Below are 23,638 nucleotides of genomic sequence, written 5' to 3'. Positions count from 1 at the left end.
AATGAGTAGTATGTGTGCATATCTGAGACCAGAACCGGGTCTGTATGTGGAAGGTTCTCCTACATGGAACAGGATTTCTGCCCATCTAATCTGAAATGTGAGCAATCCTTTTGCGCAGGCTAGTTCTGCTGCTCTGCCTACGCTTGGTGTAACTGGGATGCTTTTTTTCCAAGATGGGAACAGGCTTGTTCCTTGAGGGGCCTGCTTGTTTTTTTCCCAGTGCAATCTGTGCACCATTAGAGGTATTTGGCTGTCACTCTTCCATGGATTGGTTGTTTTGTCGGTTTTTGAGGCTATGATGAGTTTTCTGTCAGGCAAAATTTACAGGCACATTAGCCTGCCTGTGGGAAAAGTGAGCCATAAGGTTTCCTGAGAAGAGACTGCCACATGTAGCTCTCTTGTTTTTCTTCCTGCTTTGACGGAATTTTCCCAATCACACTAATTATATTATCGCCCTGATAGAAATCTCTGAAATAATAAAATACCTGTAAGACCTGCTGCTTGGACTTCAGAGAAATCACTGTTGCCTTTAAATAATTCACTGCAAAATCAGCTGGGAGACTGCAGAGCAGGGCAGTCTTAGTGCCTGCTATTATTATGTAAAACTCTGCGGGGGGATGGGAGGGGGAGAAAGCTTGTGCGACTTAGAAACAGTTGCTAGGTAGGGTGGTAGGTATGTTGGAATAGTCCTTTACTGGGCTGGATTAAGGGAGTTCATAGTAATCATCACCCACCCTGTTCTATTATTTTTCACTGATTAACCCTATTCCTCTTCCACTCCCTGAGTATCAAGGAATATCTATGGCTAATGGGAGATAAATAGCTTCTTTAAAAATAGTCAGCAGAGCTAGAGGGCAGTGCAGCCTCGGTCTTGTTCCAGGATTCTGAAAGCATTATTATCTCCAGGCTCCTAACCAGCCTGTGGGGTGGTATTTCTAGGGTTGATTTTGAATTCAGATCCCTCCCTGCATAGCAGTTGAGCATCTCTAATACTGAGACAGCCACGATTCTCTTTTTAATGAGAACTGGGGGCAGCATGACTTGGGTGGATTCCCTGGGCACCATGTATACTGGTGCTGGATCCAGGTGCAGGGTTATCCTTGTGCTCTCAGAGTGCTAGGACGAGGGGATTCCAGAGCCAAAAGTGATGCTCATAAGAACGGGACAGTGAGAGAACAGTATACCGTGTTAAATGCACTTCTTCTCCCAGAGCCATTGCGCCAGATTCCCCATTACCTAGCCCCTCACATAGTCATTTACACCTGTGTAGTGTGAATGCACAGAGGGTTTAAAATATTACTAAGTCAGAATGTGGTTTACACCTACTTTGCACAGGCACAGATAACTACACAGTGAAGAATGAAGTCTATTGTATTGGCACAAGCATCATGACTTCAGGATCTGCTATCAGTATACCCGTTCCAATGCAGGCAGTGGCTAAAAGGCAGAATCTATTCCTATGCATTTAGCTATTATGCACTCTCTTTCTTTCATATCTGGTATTTGGGATGTGAAGGAAGGCCTGCAGCTGAGCAGAATTGGTAACAGCAAAATAGCAGAAGTTGGGAATTTTGACACACAGGTAGGGCTTCCTATTTTCAGTGTATAGGCCCTGATTCAAAAGAATGTGCTTAACCCTAAACATGTGCTTAAGCCTTTCCTTATTCAGCAGGACACAAGCATATACTTAAAGCTGACTTCAAAGGGATTTAAGCATGTGCTTAAGGTTAAGCACATGTTAAGTGCTTTGCTGAATCAGGTTCTTACTCTCTGAAAAAATTACAGGAGTTATTTTGGGCAAACAATGCTTGTAAAATGCAGGTAAGGGAAGTCTGTAGACCAATTACAGTACTATAAATGTGTATGGTCTCCCACAGGTACCTTAATAGCAAGCTTAACAGAAAAGCAGTCAAGTCCATTAAGAGACCACTGGGATGAAAACAAGGTATGAGTTAAATTTATGGCGAAGTGGCTGGTTTTATTGCCGCTAATTTCATTTGATTGGATGAAAATTACTACATGCTTCATCATGTATAAGCTAAAGTGTGGTTTGGATAGAGGTTGCAATCTGATTGGTTGGAAATGCATAAGCTCCCAGTGCAGCTTATCTCCCTGGGAACTGCAAAGCCTCTTTACTAGCAAGATCACTATGCCATACCAATATGTTCAATAGGCAGATAATAGTTTTATTAAGGGTGACCTGTAAAGAATGAAAATAGAGAGCCTGATTCTCCTTCTCACAAACCAGTGTAAAGCAGAAGTAACTCCACTGAAGTCAATGCAGTTCACTGGTATAAAACAGTTTTGGTAGCCTTTCTTCATTCTTTATGATGTATAAAGAAGGCCCCCAAAAAGTTTTTTTTGTTGTTGCTTTTTATTTTTACATTGGAAAAGTCTGGTCTTTTCATAGACATCTAGAGAATTAGTGGGATTGTGACTGTCACAAATAAAATAAAATAAATCTGAGCAGCCAAGAATTTTTGTAACATCTATTTAATTCAAACTTCTGACAAACTTTGAGAGAAACGTTCTGCTTGTGAAACATTCAACACGCCTATCTCTTCATTTGAGAAATGAGAAAGCTCCCAGTCCAGGCCTCTAATCATCAAAAACCTCACCACCAACAAAAAACAACAAACAGGGAATTGGCATTTCTAATGTCAAAAACAAGAAGAATTAAAAATATGCATTTGTAATTTAAATTATTTTTATAATTTTGTAGTTGTATCAAATATAGAAGATAGCAGAATGTCCTTGTTCACTTATCTAGTCCTCCTCCATCCCTATTGTTGCTTCCTCATGCATCCCTGTTCCTGCTTTTTTCAAGCCCGTCTACAGACTATTAGACAAAAGTCTGAGTCTGCAAAGAACTTAAGCATGTGTTTAAGTCCCATTGAAGTCAGTGGAGTTATGTCAATTTACTTCTCCTAAGGATCAGATCCCATTATTAAGAAAACAGAGTATTGTTAAAAACTCATAAAATAAATTCACCGAGGTGAAATCTAGCCCTCACAGACCAAATTGAGTAGCTGGGCTGCGTGGGGGACAGACAGATGATGAAGACTGTAGAGTAGCCACCAAAGCTCTAATGTGTCCTTTCCATAGGGAAGGACGGGAGCATTTATGCAGTAGAGAATCATCTGTCTTGTCCCTAGTCTGCCCATGCATTGGGGTGCAGGGAATCATTCTGGGACTGAGCTCTGCACATGGCATATAGACCCTCTGTACGTCCCCCCCAAACCTCTGCCCTAAGCTGTGCAATGGAATCACATTGGGTTTGTCTGCCAGGAGAGCCTCCACGCCAGTAGAAGATGGAGCAAAATTTAATCCAAAGTGTAGAAGTTGTTACAAAAACCCGCTTAGCATTTCACTTGAACATCCACAGTTTCTTGACTTGTGACAAAGCTCCTGATGATGGCTTGGCATTTCCATAGTATAGCAGTGAACATTTGGCACGAAGAGTATGTAACAAGGTTATATATATTCACATTATTCTTACATATAAAAGGATTATTTGATTTATACATGGATAGCAAGGGAGCGGAACCTGACTCTACAATATTTTCAGCTCTGTGTTTCAGAGGGTGTTGGGGTTTCACCATTTTTGTTGGGATTTTTTGTGTGCGTACAGGTCAGGGGAGCAGCGGTTTTGGTTCTTTCCTGAACAGAAACATTTGCAGAAGTCGCCATAAGCAGAATTTGTATTGCACTGAGAATTCGCTTTACAAAAAAAATGTTACATCAATCAAAATAACATAATATAACTGAATGTATTATGAAGCTGGATCAATACAATAGCTTAAAATATGGTGGTAGCACTTATAAGCCAAGAGAGACGGGTACAGCTTTCAATATAAAGCAAGTAGTGGGGTTGCTAACTGCTGAAAACATAATAATTTAATGTAAACTTGAAATGAAAACAATAAAGAGTGAAGGAGAGAGAATGCTAGTTGTGATTAAACCCCTCAAGTGTCTTGTCTGTCTCCCCAACCTCATTAGACCATCCTCATCTATTTAACATCTTCTCCTCGTAGCTTGAAGTGCAAATTTACTAATGTTGTTATGACTATTATGGTTGACCTCGCAATGTGTCAGGTGCTCTCCCACATGTTCAGGAAGACACAGTCCCATCTCAGAGATGCTTGCATCTTCGGGGCCTAATCCAAAGCCCTTTGAAGTCAATGGGAGTTTTTCCATTTACTTTAATGGGCTTTGGATAAGGCCCTGTGAAAACAAAAAATGGAGAGTACAACTTACAACTGAGGGTTTTGTTGTTGTTGGTTCTTTGGATCTTTGATAAAAATATATGCTACCCACCCACAGCTTCAGCTCCTTATTTGTTAGTTTCTTGTAGGCATCTTGCTAGATACACTCGTGGATAACACTTAGCACAATGGGGCCATGAGCCCAGATTGAGGATTCTAGGAACTACCAAAATGCAAAAGAATCTGTCCAGAGAAAAGATCTGGAGAAAGTAAAGTCTTAAACAGGGGTGGGCAAACTTTTTGGCCCAAGGGCCACATCTGGGAATAGAAATGTATGGCAGGCCATGAATGCTCACAAAATTGGGGATGGGGTGCAGGCTCCGGGGTGGGGCCAGAAAAATGTTCAGGCTCTGGCTGGGGGTGCAGGCTCTGGGGTGGGTCTGGGGATGAGGAATTTGGGGTCTAGGAGGGTGCTCTGGACTGGGACCAAGGGGTTTGGAGGACGGGAGGGGGATCAGGGCTGGGGCAGGGGGTTGGGATGCGGGAAGGGGTGCAGGCTCCAGCTGGGGGTGTGGGCTCTGGGGTGGGGCTGAGGGGTTTGGGATGCAGGAGGATACTCCAGGCTGGGATCGAGGGGTTCGGAGGGCAGGAGGGGGATCAGGGCAAGGGGTTGGAATGTGGGGAAAGGCTCAGGGGTGCAGGCTCCGAGTGGTGCTTACCTCAAGAGGCTCCTGGAAGTAGCGGCATGTCCCTTTTCCGGCTCCTACGCGGAGACACGGCCAGGTGGCTCTGCACACTGCCCCATCTGCAGGCACTGCCCTGGCAGCTCCCATTGGTGTGCCAGAGGGGGCCATTGGAGAAGGGCCATTGGAGCACGTAGGAGCCAGAGGGGGGCCATGCTGCTGCTTCCAAGGCTCCCGACCCTGCTCCCCAGCAGGAGCTCGAGGGCTGGCTTAAAACGGCTAGTCGGCCACATCCGGCCTGCAGGCCGTAGTTTGCCCACCCCAGTCTTAAGGATCAGCTCAGAAAGGGTGATTCATGCACCCAGGGCAGTGTAGAAGAGATAGACAAGGATGCCATCAAGGCTGAGGCTGGTATTGTTGTGGCAGCAGAAGGGGAACTTGTTAAGAGACAGAAATGGATAATTAATGACTATAAAAATGAATAATCTAAGAAACAATGACAAGGGCAAGGCTGAAGACACTAGCAACAAAGAGGCACCCACATCAGAATAATTTCCAGTAACTATGCCTGCTATGACATTTTTAACAAAACAAAGAAGGAGCAATAATATCTAGTTCTTTCATAGCAGGTCTGCTATATCGTTAACAGGCAGTGGTTCTCTAGCAAGCCAACGAATGTGTTAATGATCAGTGTAGTTCAAGTGTGTGTGTGTGTGTGTGTGTGTGTGTGTGTGTGTGAGAGAGAGAGAGAGAGAGATGTAAATCACTTTCCTGAGGTAACTCAGGTTCAGCAAGGAAGGAAAATGCCTGTAATAAGAATCTCTGACCAGCGAGGGTTATTATTAGGTCTGTGGTTAAAGAATTTGCAGAAAATCATCAGACTTCATAAAACTTGACTTTATGATTCATATCTAATAGCTGCTGAAGGAAAATCAGCTGGAATGAAAGAGCTCATAACCCAAAACAATAGACTATCTAACTCTGCTTTCCTTGGCAGAGTATATTGGCCACTCATCAGCCAAAGACTCATAAACAATGATGTATCGTCAGGCATCTAGAGGACAGATCTGTTCCACAGAAGCCCATATAATATTTCCCAGGCATCAACAAAATTCAGTTTACCTTAGGTGTAGCTCCAGCTGAGAGAAAAGGAAATGAACAAATGCTCTCCTTGCCAGAATTTCTGCATGGCAGTCGTTGACCACACGCCCTTGATCGTTAATGTATTCTCCGTTTATACATTTGGTACCCGATGACAGCACAATAACCTGAGCCTGCCTGGTGTCCAAGCCTGCAGAAAGGAAAACAAAAGAGTTGTAACTTGCCTCAGGGTTAGCGAGACATCGTAATTGTTAAAGTTCTTGCAGCCCCCATTTTGATGTGGCAGCTGAGACAGCCCTAATGGGATGCTGATGAAAATGATTATATGGCTTTTGGAATATGCAGTACCCTCACATCTCAGCGCTATTAGAATAATACAGGCTCTATTTCAGTCTGCACTGCTAATTCCTGGATAAAAGCTTGCCACAAAGTTTACTTGTTAAATCAATAACTACATCATAGAAAAGCACATGCTGTAAGTAGGTAATAAAGATCTCCCGCAGTGCTGATAAATGGCCAGGGTTTTATGAGCTGCTGAAGACATTTTCTGATGGGAACACACACTCCCTATAATGTTAGCTTTCATCACTAGTGTACTGGAAGTGCTAAATAAAATGCAAGTAACACTTCTGGAGCTTCTCTTCTTTAAAAATCTCAGAGAACAAAGAGATCCTACTTTCTGTCTGGTTTCCTTCCCCACCCTCACATGTACCTCTACATCAGTGCTTCCTATATTGAGGCCCACAGGGTTCTGAAATGTAGTCTCTGCTCAGACTTAGATGGAACGTTGCTGGCTCGGACCTACAGTCTCCATGGGCTCCTCTCAATATTAAAGGGAAGGGCAGCTGTGGTTGCTCCTTTTTTATTCAAAATAGCCACAACCTGTAGATCTATGGGGTGAAATCCTGGCCCAATTGAAGTTGATGGCAAAACTCTTGTTGACTTCAATGGAGCCAGATTTCACCCCTAAAATGTTCATTCAGCTGAATGAACAACATTTTAGGGGTGAAACCTGGCTCCACTGAAGTCAACAGGAGTTTTGTTCTCCAGGACAGGAGTGTTGTTCTTCAGTACAGCCCTGGGAGAACAGTTTAAAAATGCATTGAAATAAAACCCACTTAAGTGATTGCAGAGCACTTTACAGAACATGCCCATTTTTGATTGACAGAGAAAACAAACCAACAAACAAATCTACCCCTAACGAATGTGTTCTGGTCAAATGAGATACCATCAGGGCTTGATCAAGTATCCCAAGAACTTTAATCCATGTTTTACAGCTGTAAACAGTTATTATATACACACACAGGGCACAGCAATCCAAAACGTTAAGATTTAACGGAGCTGTGATTAAGACAGGGAGCCTCGGGTCAGATATATCCATGCTGTGAATGGAAACCGTCTTACCGCAGGCCAAGTGCTTCTGTCTTTGAAACACTTTGCTGGAGAATGCATACTGTTCTGCATGCACATTTGCTTTGTTCTCCTTTTTGTGACCTTCTTTAGGTGTGATAAGCTTTGAGATTCATCTTATATAGTCAGCTACTTAGTTGTATGCTGAAATCTATTGAGCAGTGAAACAAACAAGAAATTGCAATGATTTTCTGGATTAGAAGCATGCTGCTTAGGGACATGTTCTCCCATAAGATCCCTGGGTTGGATATGAGATAAGCAGCAGTAAATTGCAGATAAGATAAAATGGGAAGGATTGTTTTGTGGTTAAAGCAGAGGACTGGGACTCAGGAGATGACCTGGGTTGTAGTTTTGGCTCTGCCACAGACTTCCTGTGTAAACTTGACTTCTCTGTTGCTCAGTTTCCCAGTTCGTAAAATGGCAAAACTACTTCCCAAGCTCCAAAGGGTGTTGTGAAGCTTAACTCACTGTGGTTTCTAAAGCACTTTGTGATCCTCAGATGGAAGGTGCTATAGGCAGTAACTGCAAAGTGCACATCATTGTGGAAGTTGATTTATCTGTGTTGTGATTATCAATTAATATTATTATTGTAGTTTCGAGCCTAATGACAATGTGTTTGGAAATATAAGAGACAATTTTTTCACAAGCTAAAAGAGAGACACACAAGGGAGATGCTGGAAAATGCAGTGAAGAGAAAGAATGAACAAATATTTGTGTTTGTTTTTATTGTTATTATGGAAAAAAAATTATACGGAGATGTGGCTTCCATGCTACAAAAAGGGATATTTGCAGTCTGTGCATTACAACTTCTTTGACCTCAACTCTCCAACTCGGGACACTAATGTCACAGTTAAGGAAGATAGGAATTGCTGTATTGTTTCAGACCCATGGTCCATCTAGCCCATTGTTCTATCTCTGACTGTATCCAGGCAGTTTCAATGAAATTCATGTCTGCTCCTAACCACTCTTGTGCCCATGGAGCTCTATCTCTGCTCCCTTTTAGGGCAATACTATCAGCTGCTTTTCTTGCTTTCTCCTGGCTTTCTGCTTCCTTTCACCTTCTGACACACACAGCTCCACCAATGAATGCCCCAGTCCCTGTGTTTGCAATCCGTCTCAGGGAACCTTTATATTCTTCCTTCTTCTTGCTCAGGCCTTCCCATGCAATCCAGTGCCTTGGGCAGGGGCTTCTGTTCTTTTAGCTACCTTACTCCATAAAGGAGTTCAACTGCTTCTTCCATTTAATCTGAATGAAAGGTGACCGGTGTGTCCATCATCTTCTATGAGGTCTCTGATGAACATAAATCAGAGACACGCTTGCTGGCCACCACCAACACCCTCCCGCATAACAATATCAGGGCCACTATTGATATTAAGGAACCTTTTCCCCCTTGGGTGAATTAGATACTGCTCCCCAGTCTCCACAGATATGGACACACTTGTCCACTCGGTGTGGTGATATGCCTTCACAGAGCCACATATATGCCAGTGTTGCTGTCACAAAGTAAACAAATATTAAGTGTCACAAGTATCAAGGACATCAAGATGACTGTGGACCCTTCTTAGAGGAGTTGGCTTCCAAGTTCCCACAAAATTGGCCTTGTGCATTGTTAGAGATGTAGTGATCTTCCAACATGTCTTATTCCCAATTAGTGGAAATAGTACCCATGCTCCTCATGTATGTTGCAGCACTAAGACACCCAGAAACACAGATGTACATGAGTTATGCATTAGCACTGAAATAGCCACATGTCAGTGAGGAGCCAAAGGCGTATAGCGCTCTGTGACCAATGTACTGCTGCTGAACACCACGTGTGAGGGAACCCGGCATAATGAAAAATACTTTTGACAATATGACAGGTGTCTGATGCATTCAGGAGCATGTATGCAAATGAATCCTTCTCTTGCATGCTTTATTATGTATATGTATAGAATCAGAAAGTCATTCCCTTGATATAACTTTCCATGAACACAAGATGAATTTATTTGCAACCCAGCCCCTTGGTGAAGTCACACTTATATTCTAATGGAGGAAAGACTTGTCACATTGTTATTCTGTGTAGTATTTTCAGCTGCTGAACCTAAATTTTTGGGGCCAATGATTGAGACTGGAGAGATCCTTCTGTATAGTTTAACCAATATTTGTTGATTTTGCAGTACAGTTAGCTTGAGCCTTCTACCTCAAATTGTTAGTAAACAATCAACATTAATTATTAATTGTTATTTACCATCTCTGTATTTGTTCTCGCTTCAATAATACTTGGCATTTCTATAGCAACTTCTACCTGATAATCTCAAGGTACTTTCTAAATGTTCATTAATCTAACCTCCAAACATGCAGCAGAACAAAGGGATGTTATTATCCCCATTTTACATATAGGAAAAAGGAAGCACTGACTGTGGTGGAATCCTCGGCTAGCACAGATCTGGTATCACTGGCTATTTGCCACCACCCCCTGATGGCAGCAGTACAGAGAATGGGCGAGGACTGAAAAGAGGCGGAGCTGATGTGTGGCACAATCTGATGATCCCATACTGGTGTAATAGCTCTTTCGGGTTCCCTTAGAGCAGGCGTTCTCAAACTTCATTGCACCAGGACCCCTTTCTGACAACAACAATTGCTACACCATCCCAGCAGGGGGGACTGAAGCCTGAATCCGCCTGAGCCCCATCACCCTGGGCAGGGGGGCCAAAGCTGAAACCCAAGGGCTTCAGCCCCAGGCAGGGGACCTGTAACCTGAGCCCCATGACCCAGGGCTGAAGCCCTGGGGCTTTGGCTTTGGCCCTGGGTGGTGGGACTCAGGCTTCGGCCCTGAACCCCAGCAAGTCTAAGCCAGCCCTGGTGACCCTATTAAAATGGAGTCGTGACTCACTTTGGGGTCCCGACCCACAGTTTGATAACTGCTGCCTTAGAGGGTAGCCTCAGGCTCTACTACGCCCCTCCCCCATTAACTCTTATGAATGGTTGTGGAAAACCAACCAAAAGGCGTCTCAAATATTTTCATCGTGAATCTGTGATATTTATTCAGATGAATGTTCCACAAACATTTTCATTAGCATTATTTCTACAGCTCTGGTTTGTGACAGATGCACACACAGAGCTCTCTGGACAGGAAGATATAGCTCTTGAAAAGAATCCACATCGTTGCTGACTGGAACCAAGCTAAGAGAACATCCTTCACTGAAAATCAAACATGTACACTTTTAGCTGTTGTACACCTAAACCAGGTCCAGATTAAAGCTGCCAACCATTGCTAACCCTACAGTCAGATCATTTGAAAAATAAGAAGAAATGAACTTCTATATTATGACCTTGACTCCTGACCCATCAACTGTCAGAGTTCTTCAAGCATTTCTTCCCTTCACAGCCTGGCATGAAATAACATTTGAGAAGACATTAGGGCAAAAGTAACTAGTGAGCAATTTATAAGAGGTGCCGACACTCAGGTTTCTATTATTTGCCTAAACGCTCCTAATAGTTTTCAATTTAAAAAGGAAATGGAGCAGGGGAAAGGAAATAGGGGAGCTGTGTCAGCGTATGGGCTGAAAAATGGATTCAACTCTTTTCACAGTGGCAGCTGGGTGAAGGGGGAAAGAATTTGCCAGATGTTTTATTCAAAATATTATATGCAAAAATTAGTGGGTAAATTATTGGACAAATATATTTGCAAATGACTCCCCCAGCTCGAGCACAGGCCCAGCCTAGTAAGGCGAAGAGTGGTGCTGGAAACTCGCAACCTCAATGGATGTTGTGGTCAGAACTTCGGAGGCTCAGGCCATGAGTATGATCCTGGCCCTGATGGTGTCAATGGGAATTTTGCCTTTGACTCTAGTGAGGCCAGGATTCCACCTTATGTGGGTACAATGAACTTCTAACCAGAAAGGGCTCCCATCCTTTGCAGTCACTGTGAAAATTCCTGTTGAATCCCTAGGCATGGGATCGGGCCCAGTTTCCCTGAAAGGCCCAACCCAGACAGAAGGCCAGCCAATCAACCCTGAGCCCAGGGGGTTTGAGTCTGACATGACCCCAACTCTTACCCCTGAACAGGAGCTGCTGCCTCCTGCCCCGGGGGTCATCTCTCTCCTCCTGCTGGGGATTTGTGCAATGGCAGTTGCATGTGCCAGTGACTGTGGGTCCTGCTCCTGCCGGCCAGCTCTCCATGCTGCACTGCATGTGCTGTGGAGTGAGGGGCTCGGCTACTCCTCGACAGGTACGCACACTCCAGACAGCAGCATACTGCGCATATGCTGATCCCACAGGCAGGTGGAGAGATGGCCCCCTGACCCAAGCCTGAGAGGGTCTGTTTGTTTTCCCACCCGACCTGACCTGGACTCAACATTTCTAGTTGGGTCCCATCAGGTTCAACTCGGGTAGCAGGGCTCTGGGTTCTGACACCAGCCCTTTGGACTTGATACAGCCCGCATTGAAGTCGATGGGAAAACTCCCCCTGATTCCAATAGAGCTGGATTACGTCCTGATTTGCAGATTCTTTATGTGATGGCTGCTATTTTGGCCAACACAGCAGGGACTGAAAGTGAGGATCTCCAGAGCTACAAACATGAGCTACAATAGCTTGCGCTAAAGGACCAATTCTCTCCAGCTGTGGCTGCAACAGACTCACATGTCAGCAGATCAGGCACAGAAGGGGATCTATAACCGATACTCACCAGTGGGTTATACTTGTATGCTGTACCAGGGTGGCAGGATCAATTGCCTGAATTACTTGGGTTAGTCAGGGGAGTTTTCCTTTTCAATTCTACCTTAAAAAAAATCTTTTCTGGATGGTTTATGACTAATTTTCTCTGTAAAGCATTTTGCTATTTTGTTTATCAAGTACAGTATAAAAGACTAGGTATTTTTATGTTATATTGTATGCTAAGAGGCCAGGAGTCTATTGACTAATTTATATCTTCTCAAGTGAGACCTTACATTACAAGGATATGAAGGGAATTTCTCCGAAGCAGAGTGTGTGTGTGTGTATTATATCATTGATACATAGGCTAAATGCAGGCTCTGTTCTTTTAATCTTCCCTCATGCTGTAAATCAATTCCCCCAGCCCCAAAATCATGTCTTTCCCTTCTCTGAATTCTCTCCAATTTATCGATAAATTATATTAATTTGAGGATTTTATTCAACCTGTTCTTATTTTCCCACCTTTCTCCTGTGCTCTGCTCACCAGCTTGGGCCTGCACGGCAGCATTACAAAAGTTTCTCCACCCTTTTCTTCCCACTTTGATAAACAGGTTCCATGCTGGAAGTATTACTGTGTATGAGAAAATCAGAAACAAGCACCTCAGAGAAAAACACTGAGCGAGGGCATGGGCTTTTTACCAAAGCCTGATATGAATCGATGAAATCTTAGAAGTTATAATAAACCAGGTTGTATCCATGGAGAGAAAAATGGATTTCCCCACAGGATCTTTATTGTGTATACATATGCAAAATATACATACTATAATTGTAATGGGTCAATTTTCTCACACAAAAATACTCCATTAAGTAATACAACTTTCTGCTTATATAGTGCCTTCCATCTGAAGATCTCAGTGGCTTTTATAAAAATAAATTAAGCCCCATCGCACCCCTGTGAGATTGGTGAGGGATATACCAGGGTCTATTTAACCACCACTGAAATGCAGCTACCTCTTTGAAGTTGAGCTCAGCAATCCTTTAACAGTGTTCTTTATACTGTACAAAAGTTTAGGAAGTGAAGAATAATAATTGTATCCTATTGAAACTGCAGAGGGGGTTTAGAAACCAGAAAATAATTACCTCAGGTGGAATAGGGTAATTACACTGCAGTTAATAAACCTATTCTTAAATCAAAGGGTGTTGGACCTCAGTTTTCTGTGTCCTTCAATAGACAGAGGGCGGCAAGAGGAGGGCGTTGGCTTCTTCAACCATGGGATGCTGTACTGGGAAGAAGGTCCTCTAGGAAGAAATGGGGTCCACTGACCAAGAAGGGGGAAAGCATCTTCATGCACCAACTTGCCAACTTAGTGAGGAGGGCTTTAAACTAGGTTCACAGGGGGCAGATGACAAAAACCCACAGGTAAGTATAAAAATAGTGACTTTAATATTGGGTTAGATGTTATGGGGCTGGGGGAGATGTGGAAAATGACAATAGGGTCAAAGGAGCAACAAGAAGGTAATCGGGGGGGGGAGAGAAATATGATCAACATTTTAAATGTCTATACATAAATGCAAGGAGAATTGGAAGTATTAGCACATAAGCTAAATTGTGATTTAATTGGCATCACAGAGACTTGGTGGGATAAGTCTCATGACTGGAATAGTGGTATAGAGGTCTATAGCTTGTTCAGAAAGGACAGGAAGGGGAAAAGAGTTGCATTATACATGAAGGATATATACACTTGTTCTGAGATCCAGAAGGAGGTGTGAGGCAGACCTGTTGAGAGTCTCTGTGTAAAGTCTCTGTGTTATGCCATGGTGGGAGGTCTACTACAGACCACCAAATCAGGAAGAGGAGGTGGATGAGGCATTTCTAAAACAAACAACAGAAATATCCAAAACACAGGACCTGAGAGTAATGGGGAACTTTCGAGACCCAGGCATCTGTTGGGAAAGTAATATGTCAAAACACAAAATTTCCAGTAAGTTCTTGGAATGTATTGGTGACAAATTTTTGGAACGTTGAAAGTAGAAAGTGGAGGAAGTAACCAGGGGGACAGCCATTTTGCACTTGATTCTGACCAACAGGGAGGAATTGGTAGCGAATCTGAAGGTGAAAGGCAATCTGGGTGACAGTGACCATGAAATGTTAGATTTCATGATTCTAAGGAAAGAAAGCAATGAGAGCAGCAGAATAAGGATAATGGATTTCAAAAAAGTAGACTTTAATAAACTCAGAGAACTGGCAGGTAAGGTTCCATGGTAAGAAAAATCTAAGGGAAACAGGAGTTCAGGAGAGCTGGCAGTTCCTCAAGGAGACAATATTAAAGGCACAACTGCAAACTATTCCGGTGCAAAGGAAAGACAGGAAGAATATCAAGAGGTCAATATGGCTCCATCAGGAACTCCTTAATGACTTGAAAATCAAAAAGGAATCCTACAAGAAAAAGGAAACATGGTCAAATTGATAAGGTGGAGTACAAAAGAACAGCACAAGTATGTAGGAACAAAATCAAAAAGGCTAAGACCCAAAATGAGTTACACTTGGTAAGGGATACAAAAGTCAATAAGAAGAGATTCTTTAAATACATTAGGAGCAAGAGAAAGCCAAAGGAAAGTATGGGTCCTCTACTTAGAGGGAAAGGAGTGCTAATAATTGATAACATCAAAAAAGCTGAGGTGCTTAATGCCTATATTGCTTCAGTTTTCACTAAAAAGGTTAATGATAACCAGATACTTGACACAATTAATATTAACAACCAGAGGGAAGGAATGCAAGCCAAAATAGGGAAAGGACAAGTTAAAGAATATTTAGATAAGTTAGATGTACTGAAGTTGACAGGGCCTGATGAAATTCATCATAGGGTACTTAAGAAACTAGCTGAAGCAATCTCAGAGCCATTAGCAATTATCTTTGAGAACTCTTGGAGGACAGAAGACTGGAGAAGAGCAAACATAGTACCTATTTTTGAAAAGAGGAACAAGAAGGACCCAAGGAATTATAGACCAGTCAGCCTAACTTCAGTACCTGGAAAGATACTGGAGAAAATGATTAAACAATCAGTTTGTAAGCACCTGGAGGATAATAGGGTTATAAGGAATACTTGGCATGGATTTGTCAAGAACAAATCATGCCAAACCAAACCAGCTTCTTTTCCTTCTTTGATAGGGATACTGACCCAGTGGATGAGGGAGGCAGTAAATGTGATATACCTTAATTTTAGTAAGGTTTTCGACACAGTTCCACATGATATTCTCATAAACAAACTCAGAAAATACGGTCTAGATTAAATTATGATAAAGTGGGTGCACAACAGATTTAAAGACCATACTCAAAGAGTAGTTATGAATGGTTTACTGTCAAATTGGAAGGACATATCTCATGGGGTCCCGCAGAGTATTATTCAATATTTTCATTAAAGACTTGGATAATAGAATAGAGAGGATGCCCATAAAATTTGCAGATGACATAAATCTGGGAGGGGTTGCAAGCACTTTGGAGGACAGGCTTAAAATTCAAAACCTTGACAAATTGGATAGTTGATCTGAATTCAACAAGATGAAATTCAATAAAGACAAGTGCAAAGTTCTTCACTTAGGAAAGAAAAATCAAATGTACAACTACAAAATGGGCAATAACTTCTCTAGGTGGTAGTACTGCTGAAAAGGATCTGGAGGTTATAATTAGGGGTTTACTTAAATCACAGAGAAATCACACATTTTTCATGGGTTACTGACAGCGTAAAATAGAAAATTTCGTGGATGTGTTCATACCATGCCACCCTTACTTCTGCACTGCTGCTGCTGGCAGTGCTGCCTTCAGAGCTGGGCTCCCAGCCAGCAGATGTCACTCTCCAGCCACCTAACTCTGAATGCAGAATGGAGAGTGGCGGCTGCTGGTCAGACACCCGTATTTGAAGGCCGCGCCACCGCCAGCAGGGGCGCTGCCTTCAGAGCTGGGTGCCTGGTCAGTAGCCACTGCTGTCTGGCCGCCCCGCGCTGAAGGCAGTGCATAAGTAAGGGTAGCAATACCACAACTCCCCTACAATAGGCTTACCATGCCTTTTTGGGTCGGGAGCCCCAGTCTGAGAAACGCTGTGTAGTATAGGGTAAAAGTACACAAAAGACCAGATTATAGTGAATAATCCCAACTATAAATATAAAATGATGGGGTCTAATTTAGCTGTTACCACTCAAGAAAGAAATCTTGGCATCATTGTGGATAGTTCTCTGAAAACATTCACTCAATGTGCAGTGGCAGTCAAAAAAGCGAACAGAATGTTGGGAATCATTAAGAAAGGGATAGATAATAAGACAGAAAATATCATATTGCCCTCTATATACATCCATGGTACACCAACATCTTGAATACTGCGTACAGATGTGGTCGTCCCATCTCAAAAAAAGATATAGTGGAATTGGAAAAGGTTCAGAAAAGGGCAACAAAAATGATTAGGGGTATGGAACAGCTGCCGTCTGAGGTGAGATTAATAAAACCGGGATTTTTGAGTTTGGAAAAGAGAGGATAAGGGGGGATATGAGAGAAGTCTATAAAATCATGACTGGTGTGGAGAAAGTAAATAAGGAAGTGTTATTTACTCCTTCTCATAATACAAGAACTAGGGGCCACCAAATGAAATTAATAGGCAGCATGTTTAAAACAAACAAAAGGAAGTATTTTTTCACACAAAGCACAGTAAACCTGTGGAACTCCTTGCCAGAGGATGTTGTGAAGGCCAAGACTATAACAGGGTTAAAAAAGAATTAGATAAATTCATGGAGGATAGATCCATCAATGGCTATTAGCCAGGATGGGCAGGGATGGTGTCCCTAGCCTCTGTTTGCCAGAAGCAGGGAATGAGCGACAGCGGATGGATCACTTGATGATTACCTGTTCTGTTCATTCCCTCAGGATACTGGGCTAGATAGACCTTTGGTTGACCCAGTATGACCGTTCTTATTTTCTTATGTTATTTCACAGGGGAGTCCAGATTTCATGGTCTGTGACACGTTTTTCATGTCCGCTAATTTGGTAGGGCTCTAGTTATAGTTGACCACAAACTGAACATGAGTAAACAGTGTGATGCAGCTGCAATAAAGGCTAATATGATTCTGGGAAGTATTAACAGGAGTGTTGTATGTAAGACACCGGGAGGTAATTGTCCTGCTCTACTTGGCAGTGTCAAGGCCCCAACTGGAGAGCTGTGTCCAATTCTGGGCACCACAATTTCGGAAAGATGTGGACAAACTGGAAAAAGTCCAGAGGAGACCAACAAAAATGATCAAGATTTAGCAAACCTGACCTATGAGGAAAGGTTAAAAAAACTGGGCATTGTTTAGTCTTGAGAAAAAAGACTGAGGGGGGGACCTGATAAGTCTTCCAATATGTTAAGGGCTGTTATAAAGAGGACTGTATCAATTGTTCTCCATGTCCACTGAAGGTAGGACAAAAAGTAACAGGCTTAATCTGCAGCAAGGGAGATTTAGGTTAGATATTAGGAAAAACTTTTGAATTATAAGCTCTGGAAAAGACGTTTAGGGGAGGTTGTAGAGTCCCCAACATTGGAAGCTTTTAAAAACAAGTTGGACAAACACCTGTTAGGAATGATCTAGGTTTACTTGGTTCTGCCACAGTGCAGGGGGCTGGACTTGACGACTTCTCGAGGTCCCTTCCAGCTCTACATTTCTATGATTCCATGACAGTGCAGTACTACCATTAATCCAACATCAATATCTAGGGGATTTAGGACAGTACAGAATGCCACTCCCTGAATTACTAACATAACTTCTTACAGCACCTTGGTGTTCTTTAGAGCTCTCTCACCCAAATACTGACCTAGCTGTCTTCTGTTCAGCTTCGGAGAAGGGATGGTATCTCATTATAAAGGAGAATGTCTGCAGGTTTTATAGTGTGCTGAGCTCTGTATTGTCAATCCCAAGTGTTCAAAAATCATAAGCCAGAATCCAAACATCGTGAGACTGGCTTAAAAATCATGAGATTTTTAAAATAATAATAAATCTGGGATCTTTTTATTTGACCTTCTGGTGTTTGAGCCTCTAGGCTTCATGATTTCCAGCCTTTCCCAGAAACCATCAGGGCTAGAAATTTACTTTAAAAAAAATGAAGGCTGAGATCCTAGGACTTCAGGAACTGGGCCAATATGTAAAACATCAAATACTATGAGACTTGCGATAAAATCGTGAGAGTTGGCCACACTGCTTCCTTACACATATCTCACAACACACCGTAGTTACAGCAAGTCTCTAAGGTGCCACAAGTACTCCTTTTCTTTTAGCAATAGAAATGTTACAGTAAGATGTCAACAGAGTAGGTGGAGACAGTAAACAAGGAGAGATGCAAAGGTTTGGTCAGAGTATGAGCCAGATGTGGGGAACTGATTGACAACTCAAGAGTCTACAGGCAGCATAGTTTATGAGTTATGCTTTAAAAAAATTACTACAAGAAATGTCAGGTATGTCTATACACAGTTGCCAGGGACAACCCCACCAGTAAAAGCAATGAGCCAGGTCCTCGGCTAGTCTAAATCAGCATAGCTCAGATGACTTCAGTCGTGCTATCCTGATTTATGCCTGCTGAAGGTCTGGTGCACTGTTGTCACATATGGGAATCTACATTTGGGGCCCAGAAAACAAAACTTAAAAAGAAAACTCAAAGTCACAAGGTGTAATTGGGTGCAACAGTCAACAGATCTTGCAATCAAGGTAGTTGCAGCCTACCAAGTCTGCACTATTCGAAATCTGAGTTAGAGCCACTGTGTGTATTAGAGAAAGGCAGTGCCTGCTTGTCAGTGATCTGTGTAATATTCAATTGACTAAATTCAGACTGAGGTCAACTGAGTTGCATCTATAATACCAATTCTGAATTGAGCTCGCTATCTGGATGCCTAATATTTTGCACCCATAAGAAAGGTTACTGCGTGAGCATGCACTTCACTGCACATTTTAGGACTTACTAGCAAGAAAGAAATCTATCTTCCTTTTCAACATGACACTGTAAAGACCGTATTAGGAACTTGTTCGTCTTGAATTTTAAAAAAAATCAGATAAATCAGGCTTGATTAATTAAGAAAAAAAATCCACCTCTTTTATTAGGTTGGAGACAACTGACACAAACTACTATTCACGAAAAAGCAAAGCCAGGAATAATGATAGTGTAAAGTCAGCCCTCGTGAATAATTCATTGGGTACAATTTCATGTTATTTTAAATGGTGCTGCTTCTCTTGCTGATAAGCAATAATTTTGTGTTCTTTCTTTGCTTTTTTTAACAAATCAATCAAAAGGATTCTCTTTTGTTAAATGTATTTGGAATCATTTCTGAAACAGCTTAATAGAGCTGTGATCACACACTGATTTATTTTTCATTCTCTATCCACTGTAGAAGAGGATGAGGGTTCCATTTCTGTCTTGTTTTTAGGAAATGAAATTTTTTTGAAGCTACTGATGTAGCATCCGACAAATCCTGCATCCCTTTGCATTATGTTGTTCCATAGCAACCATATATTATCAGTCAGGATGACCTTAACTTTATAATAAGAGAACATCAAGACAAGAAAGGACAAAAGTGCTGTAGGTCCTCCATGGGACAGCACACCAGGACCCTGATCCTGCAATCTGAACCACACTGGCAAGACGTGTGCCTACTCAGAGTCCCACTGAAGTCATGGAGGCTCTGCACAGACAGAGGGATCTACCCACAGAAAGCAGATTGAAAGGCTGGGGTCTGTCCGTGTATCTCCTATATAGCAGGTGGGATCTGAACACAAAATGGCAGCTGCTTCTGCAGCAGAGAAGGGGAACTTTTCTCTGTCTATAGAGAAAAACAATCGTAACAGACATAAGCTAGGTAGACCACACTTTGCAAACCCCATACTCTTATTGCACATTAATTGTTTATTTATTATTATTATTATTTTATTTGTATTGTGGTAGCATCTAGGAGCTACAGAGAACAAAAAAACCAGCCCCCCAAAGAGCTTACAATCTATGTGTAAGACAAGGGACAACAGGTAGATACAATCAGTCAGATAGGAAAGCATAACTGTCTGTAGCTATCTGGAAGGGGTACACCCAAAGGCTGTGTCTATGCTACCCTTTTTCTCTTTATCCCCACCTTTGCTATCACTATTTCAACTCCACCAGTGGTAGTAACAGTGACACCAGCTGCTGTGGTTCTAATGATCTAATCCTAGTGACCCCATGGGGTGTTTAAGTTAACGCTCCTGAGATTGCTGCCACTGGTGGAGCTGAACCAGTGGCAGCAATGATGGGATGTTTTAGAAGTAATCCCTAGTGCAGACAAGGCCGAAGGAGGAACAGGAATGTTAAGAGTGCCTCAAGGAGTTACTGGATGAATCTGAACAAAGGGTGGCTGAACGTCAGGGAAAAAATGGTCAACAATGAGTTCAATGGCATTTTTGGGTGCACAAAGTAATGTAGATGTGGCCCCACAATGGCTAGTGAACATCAGTGATATCTGAAATGCTGTGGTTGCGTAGTGATTTCTTCTCCTGATCTCTTCCTGGTGTGAGTTATCTGAAAGTGAATATTACATCATATTTCTACTGCGGGTGGGAGCAGTAGAAATATGGGATCCTCACATGTTCTCCCTGGCTTATTCTCCCTTCTTTCCACGCTCAGGTCATGTGCTCAGGTAACTCCTCCTTTGCTGTGCAGAGCTGGACTTTATCAGCTCGCTGGAGAGGGCCATCTCGAAGACATGCTCAACCCCTGTCAGAGATGGAACAAGGATTCACTCTTCTCTGTCCTGAACTCGGATCCCATCATGGCAGTAACAACAGCCGGCTTCTCAGTGTATGAGAACTGATATTGCTAAGACATGTTGAACAGCCCTTGCTACCAAGACATTTCTTTGTGAAATGAGCTCTTCAAATCCAATTCATTTTAAAGCAAAATCCTTTTATGAACTAAGCCCATTCTGACCTGCTGGCTCAGATCCATGGATGTCTGAAAAAGAACAGACCTTCAGGTACATTTTCTACCTGACTCTATGCATTTCATTTCAGCAAGTGTCATTCTTAACAAGAAGAAGCTAGGTCTTGGGTCATACAGCACTATAAGACAGAGAATTGGCCAGACAGGGATGTTGACAAACTTGAGGTAGATCAGAAAACAGGAACAAAACTGATTAAGAGGCTGTGGAGGAGACCAACTCAGAAGAGGTTAAAATAATTAAATATGTATAGCATTGCTAATTGACAACTAAGGGAATAGGATACATGTCTGCATGTATTTGAAGGGTGCAAACTGAATGGGGGATATTTTTAGGGTGATACAAAGAGTTATAACTAAGAGCAATGGGATCAAATCATGGAAAGTAAATGGCAGGCTGAATAATGGGAGAGAATTATTAACAATGAGCTCTATTACATGGGAATGGTCTCCCAGGGATAGTATTGACAGCCGCACTGCTAACTGAGTCATTTCAATCTAGACTGGAAAAAGCATTCAGGAATGTACTATAGGAAACAATCTTGCTCTTGCAGGGGAATAGACTGGATGACTTAGCAGTCTTTTCCGTTCTAATTTCTATGGTCCATTTCATTCCTCCCTTCTGTGGATGGAAAGGATGAAATCCAAGTGGATTTGCTCCTGGGGAGCGTGGAAAGAGACAATACTACCTCTGTAGCACCATTCTCCCTTTTCCTGCCCCTCTATGGTGTTGAAAATCTACAGGGGATCAGGCAGACTAGAGCAGAAATAGGTGGTCTGCACACTTGATCCCCTCACCAAATTCATAGGATTCTTTGCCTAAGTTAATACTGACAGAGTCAATATTAACATAGGCATAGCCTCTCACAGTTTGTATGGCAACTTCCAACTTATCTGTATGTATATATATTTCTTCTTACTATATGTTCCATTCTATGCATCCGATGAAGTAGCCCATGAAAGCTTATGCTCTGATAAATTTGTTAGTCTCTAAGGTGCGACAAGTCCTCCTGTTCTTGTTCTCTACACTTTTGAGACTCTGAACACAATTTTCCTCCTCAGGGATAAAACCATGCAGGGACTTACAGCGAAGTCCCCATTTTACTTTAAAGGTGAAATGAAGCATTTTTCCCTGCCGATACCTGAGTTCAGAAATCTGTGTTTCTCCTACAGAAGGTAGCATCACTAACACCTAAGCAGTAAACAAAGCTACATTCTTACACTTCTTTATGTGTGGTTAGATCATCATCCTTAACTGCAGCAGGGAAAACAGAATCCTTAACTCAAGTTCGCTGTTGAGCAAAAGCGGAACGAATTTTCAAATATTTTGTTTTCAAATATATTTATCATTTTCTTAAGTTTTTGAATATTAAAAGCAACCTTTGTCCTTTATTTGTTTCTATTTGCACTTGAATGTCACTGTTTTCAGAGATGGGCCTGAGGTGCAGTGTTTGGATGGGGACCTAAACTTTCCCAAATGTGACCACTTTGATTACAGTTTGAAGTTTAGATCTGGTCATGAGTTTATACATTTAGTCCCAGCACCAGAGGGTTTATTTGTAATTTTTTTTTACTATGCCTGTTCTGACAAATGATCAACAATATTAGCTAACTAGAGTGATGCAAAACTGTGGCCGGATCTACACACAGTTTTTGTAGTTATATAATTATTTTGGTAAGGGGTATGATTTTTTTAATTATATAGTTATACCAGGACACCCCCTAGTATGGACACAGTTTTATTGAAGTAAAAGTGCCTTTTACCAGTACAGTTTATTTCCCTTTATGTATCGGAATAAACTGTACTGACATTAGCACCATTATACTGATATAACTGCATATGCACTGGGGACTTTTACGTGTAGACAAGGTCTTTTTTTTTCGCCTAGCTTTTTAAATCTTGAGTTCGTGTGGCTTCAGGTTCGAACAAACTCAAAATGCAACTTGGTCAAGACTGCCAAGTTTCCCCTTCTTTCACATTGAAACCCTGGGCTATGGTTGCTGAAAATAGGAACCAGGTTAACAAACCTGAATCAATTTTTCAACGAGTTTTGGAGTTAAGAAAATCTGAATTCAAGTAAGTTTCGCATGAGCTGGAGTTTCATCACAAAGGTTTCCTTCAGCTTAGGTGCTGATCCTTCTGCCTAGCTGAAGCCTTTTCTTACACTTCTGAAAATAAAGCTCTGGGGTATGCTACGTTTCACATTTCCTAAGCAAGATCATAAAGCTAAAATGTTACTTGATATACATCTTCTCTTTCACACTGTTATTGACTGTATCAACTGCCAAATTCTGATCTTAGTTTGAGCCCAGATTTCAAAACCCAATCTAGTGTTTGGGTCTGGGGTTCCTGTTCAGCCCACTATATACTGGAATTGTGAAATTCAGATCTGTGGGATTCAACCACGCAGTTACAGAGTTTGGAGTACTTACCACTAAGCTGCAGATGAACAGGATAAGGCTCATATCCAAAGAAAAACAGATTTTTAAAAAACAAGGCTAGGTACATGGCTTCTAATCTAATCTATTCCTAGCTGTCTATCTCTAAGTATATCTAGAGAGCCCCAACACCACAGAGTTTAAGCATTTCTAAAGAGTTGGTAAAATTTTCAAAAGTACCTAACTGACATAGGG

At 42.0% G+C, this 23,638-nt stretch overlaps 1 protein-coding gene across 3 annotated transcripts in view; it reads right to left on the bottom strand.

Annotated features, from left to right (window-relative positions):
* ADARB2 (adenosine deaminase RNA specific B2 (inactive)) overlaps positions 1 to 23,638 on the bottom strand; it is a 425,242-nt gene that overhangs the window by 54,068 nt on the left and 347,536 nt on the right. For all 3 annotated transcript variants that reach the window (XM_074946237.1, XM_074946239.1, XM_074946238.1), the window contains one exon: positions 6,011 to 6,179. In XM_074946237.1, the coding sequence (XP_074802338.1) occupies positions 6,011 to 6,179 (169 nt within the window). The remainder of the gene's footprint in view (positions 1 to 6,010; positions 6,180 to 23,638) is intronic.

This window comes from Natator depressus, chromosome 2 (genome assembly GCF_965152275.1).
Source record: "Natator depressus isolate rNatDep1 chromosome 2, rNatDep2.hap1, whole genome shotgun sequence".
NCBI classification, from domain to species: Eukaryota; Metazoa; Chordata; order Testudines; family Cheloniidae; genus Natator; species Natator depressus.
This window is presented reverse-complemented; position numbering and strand designations above follow the sequence as displayed.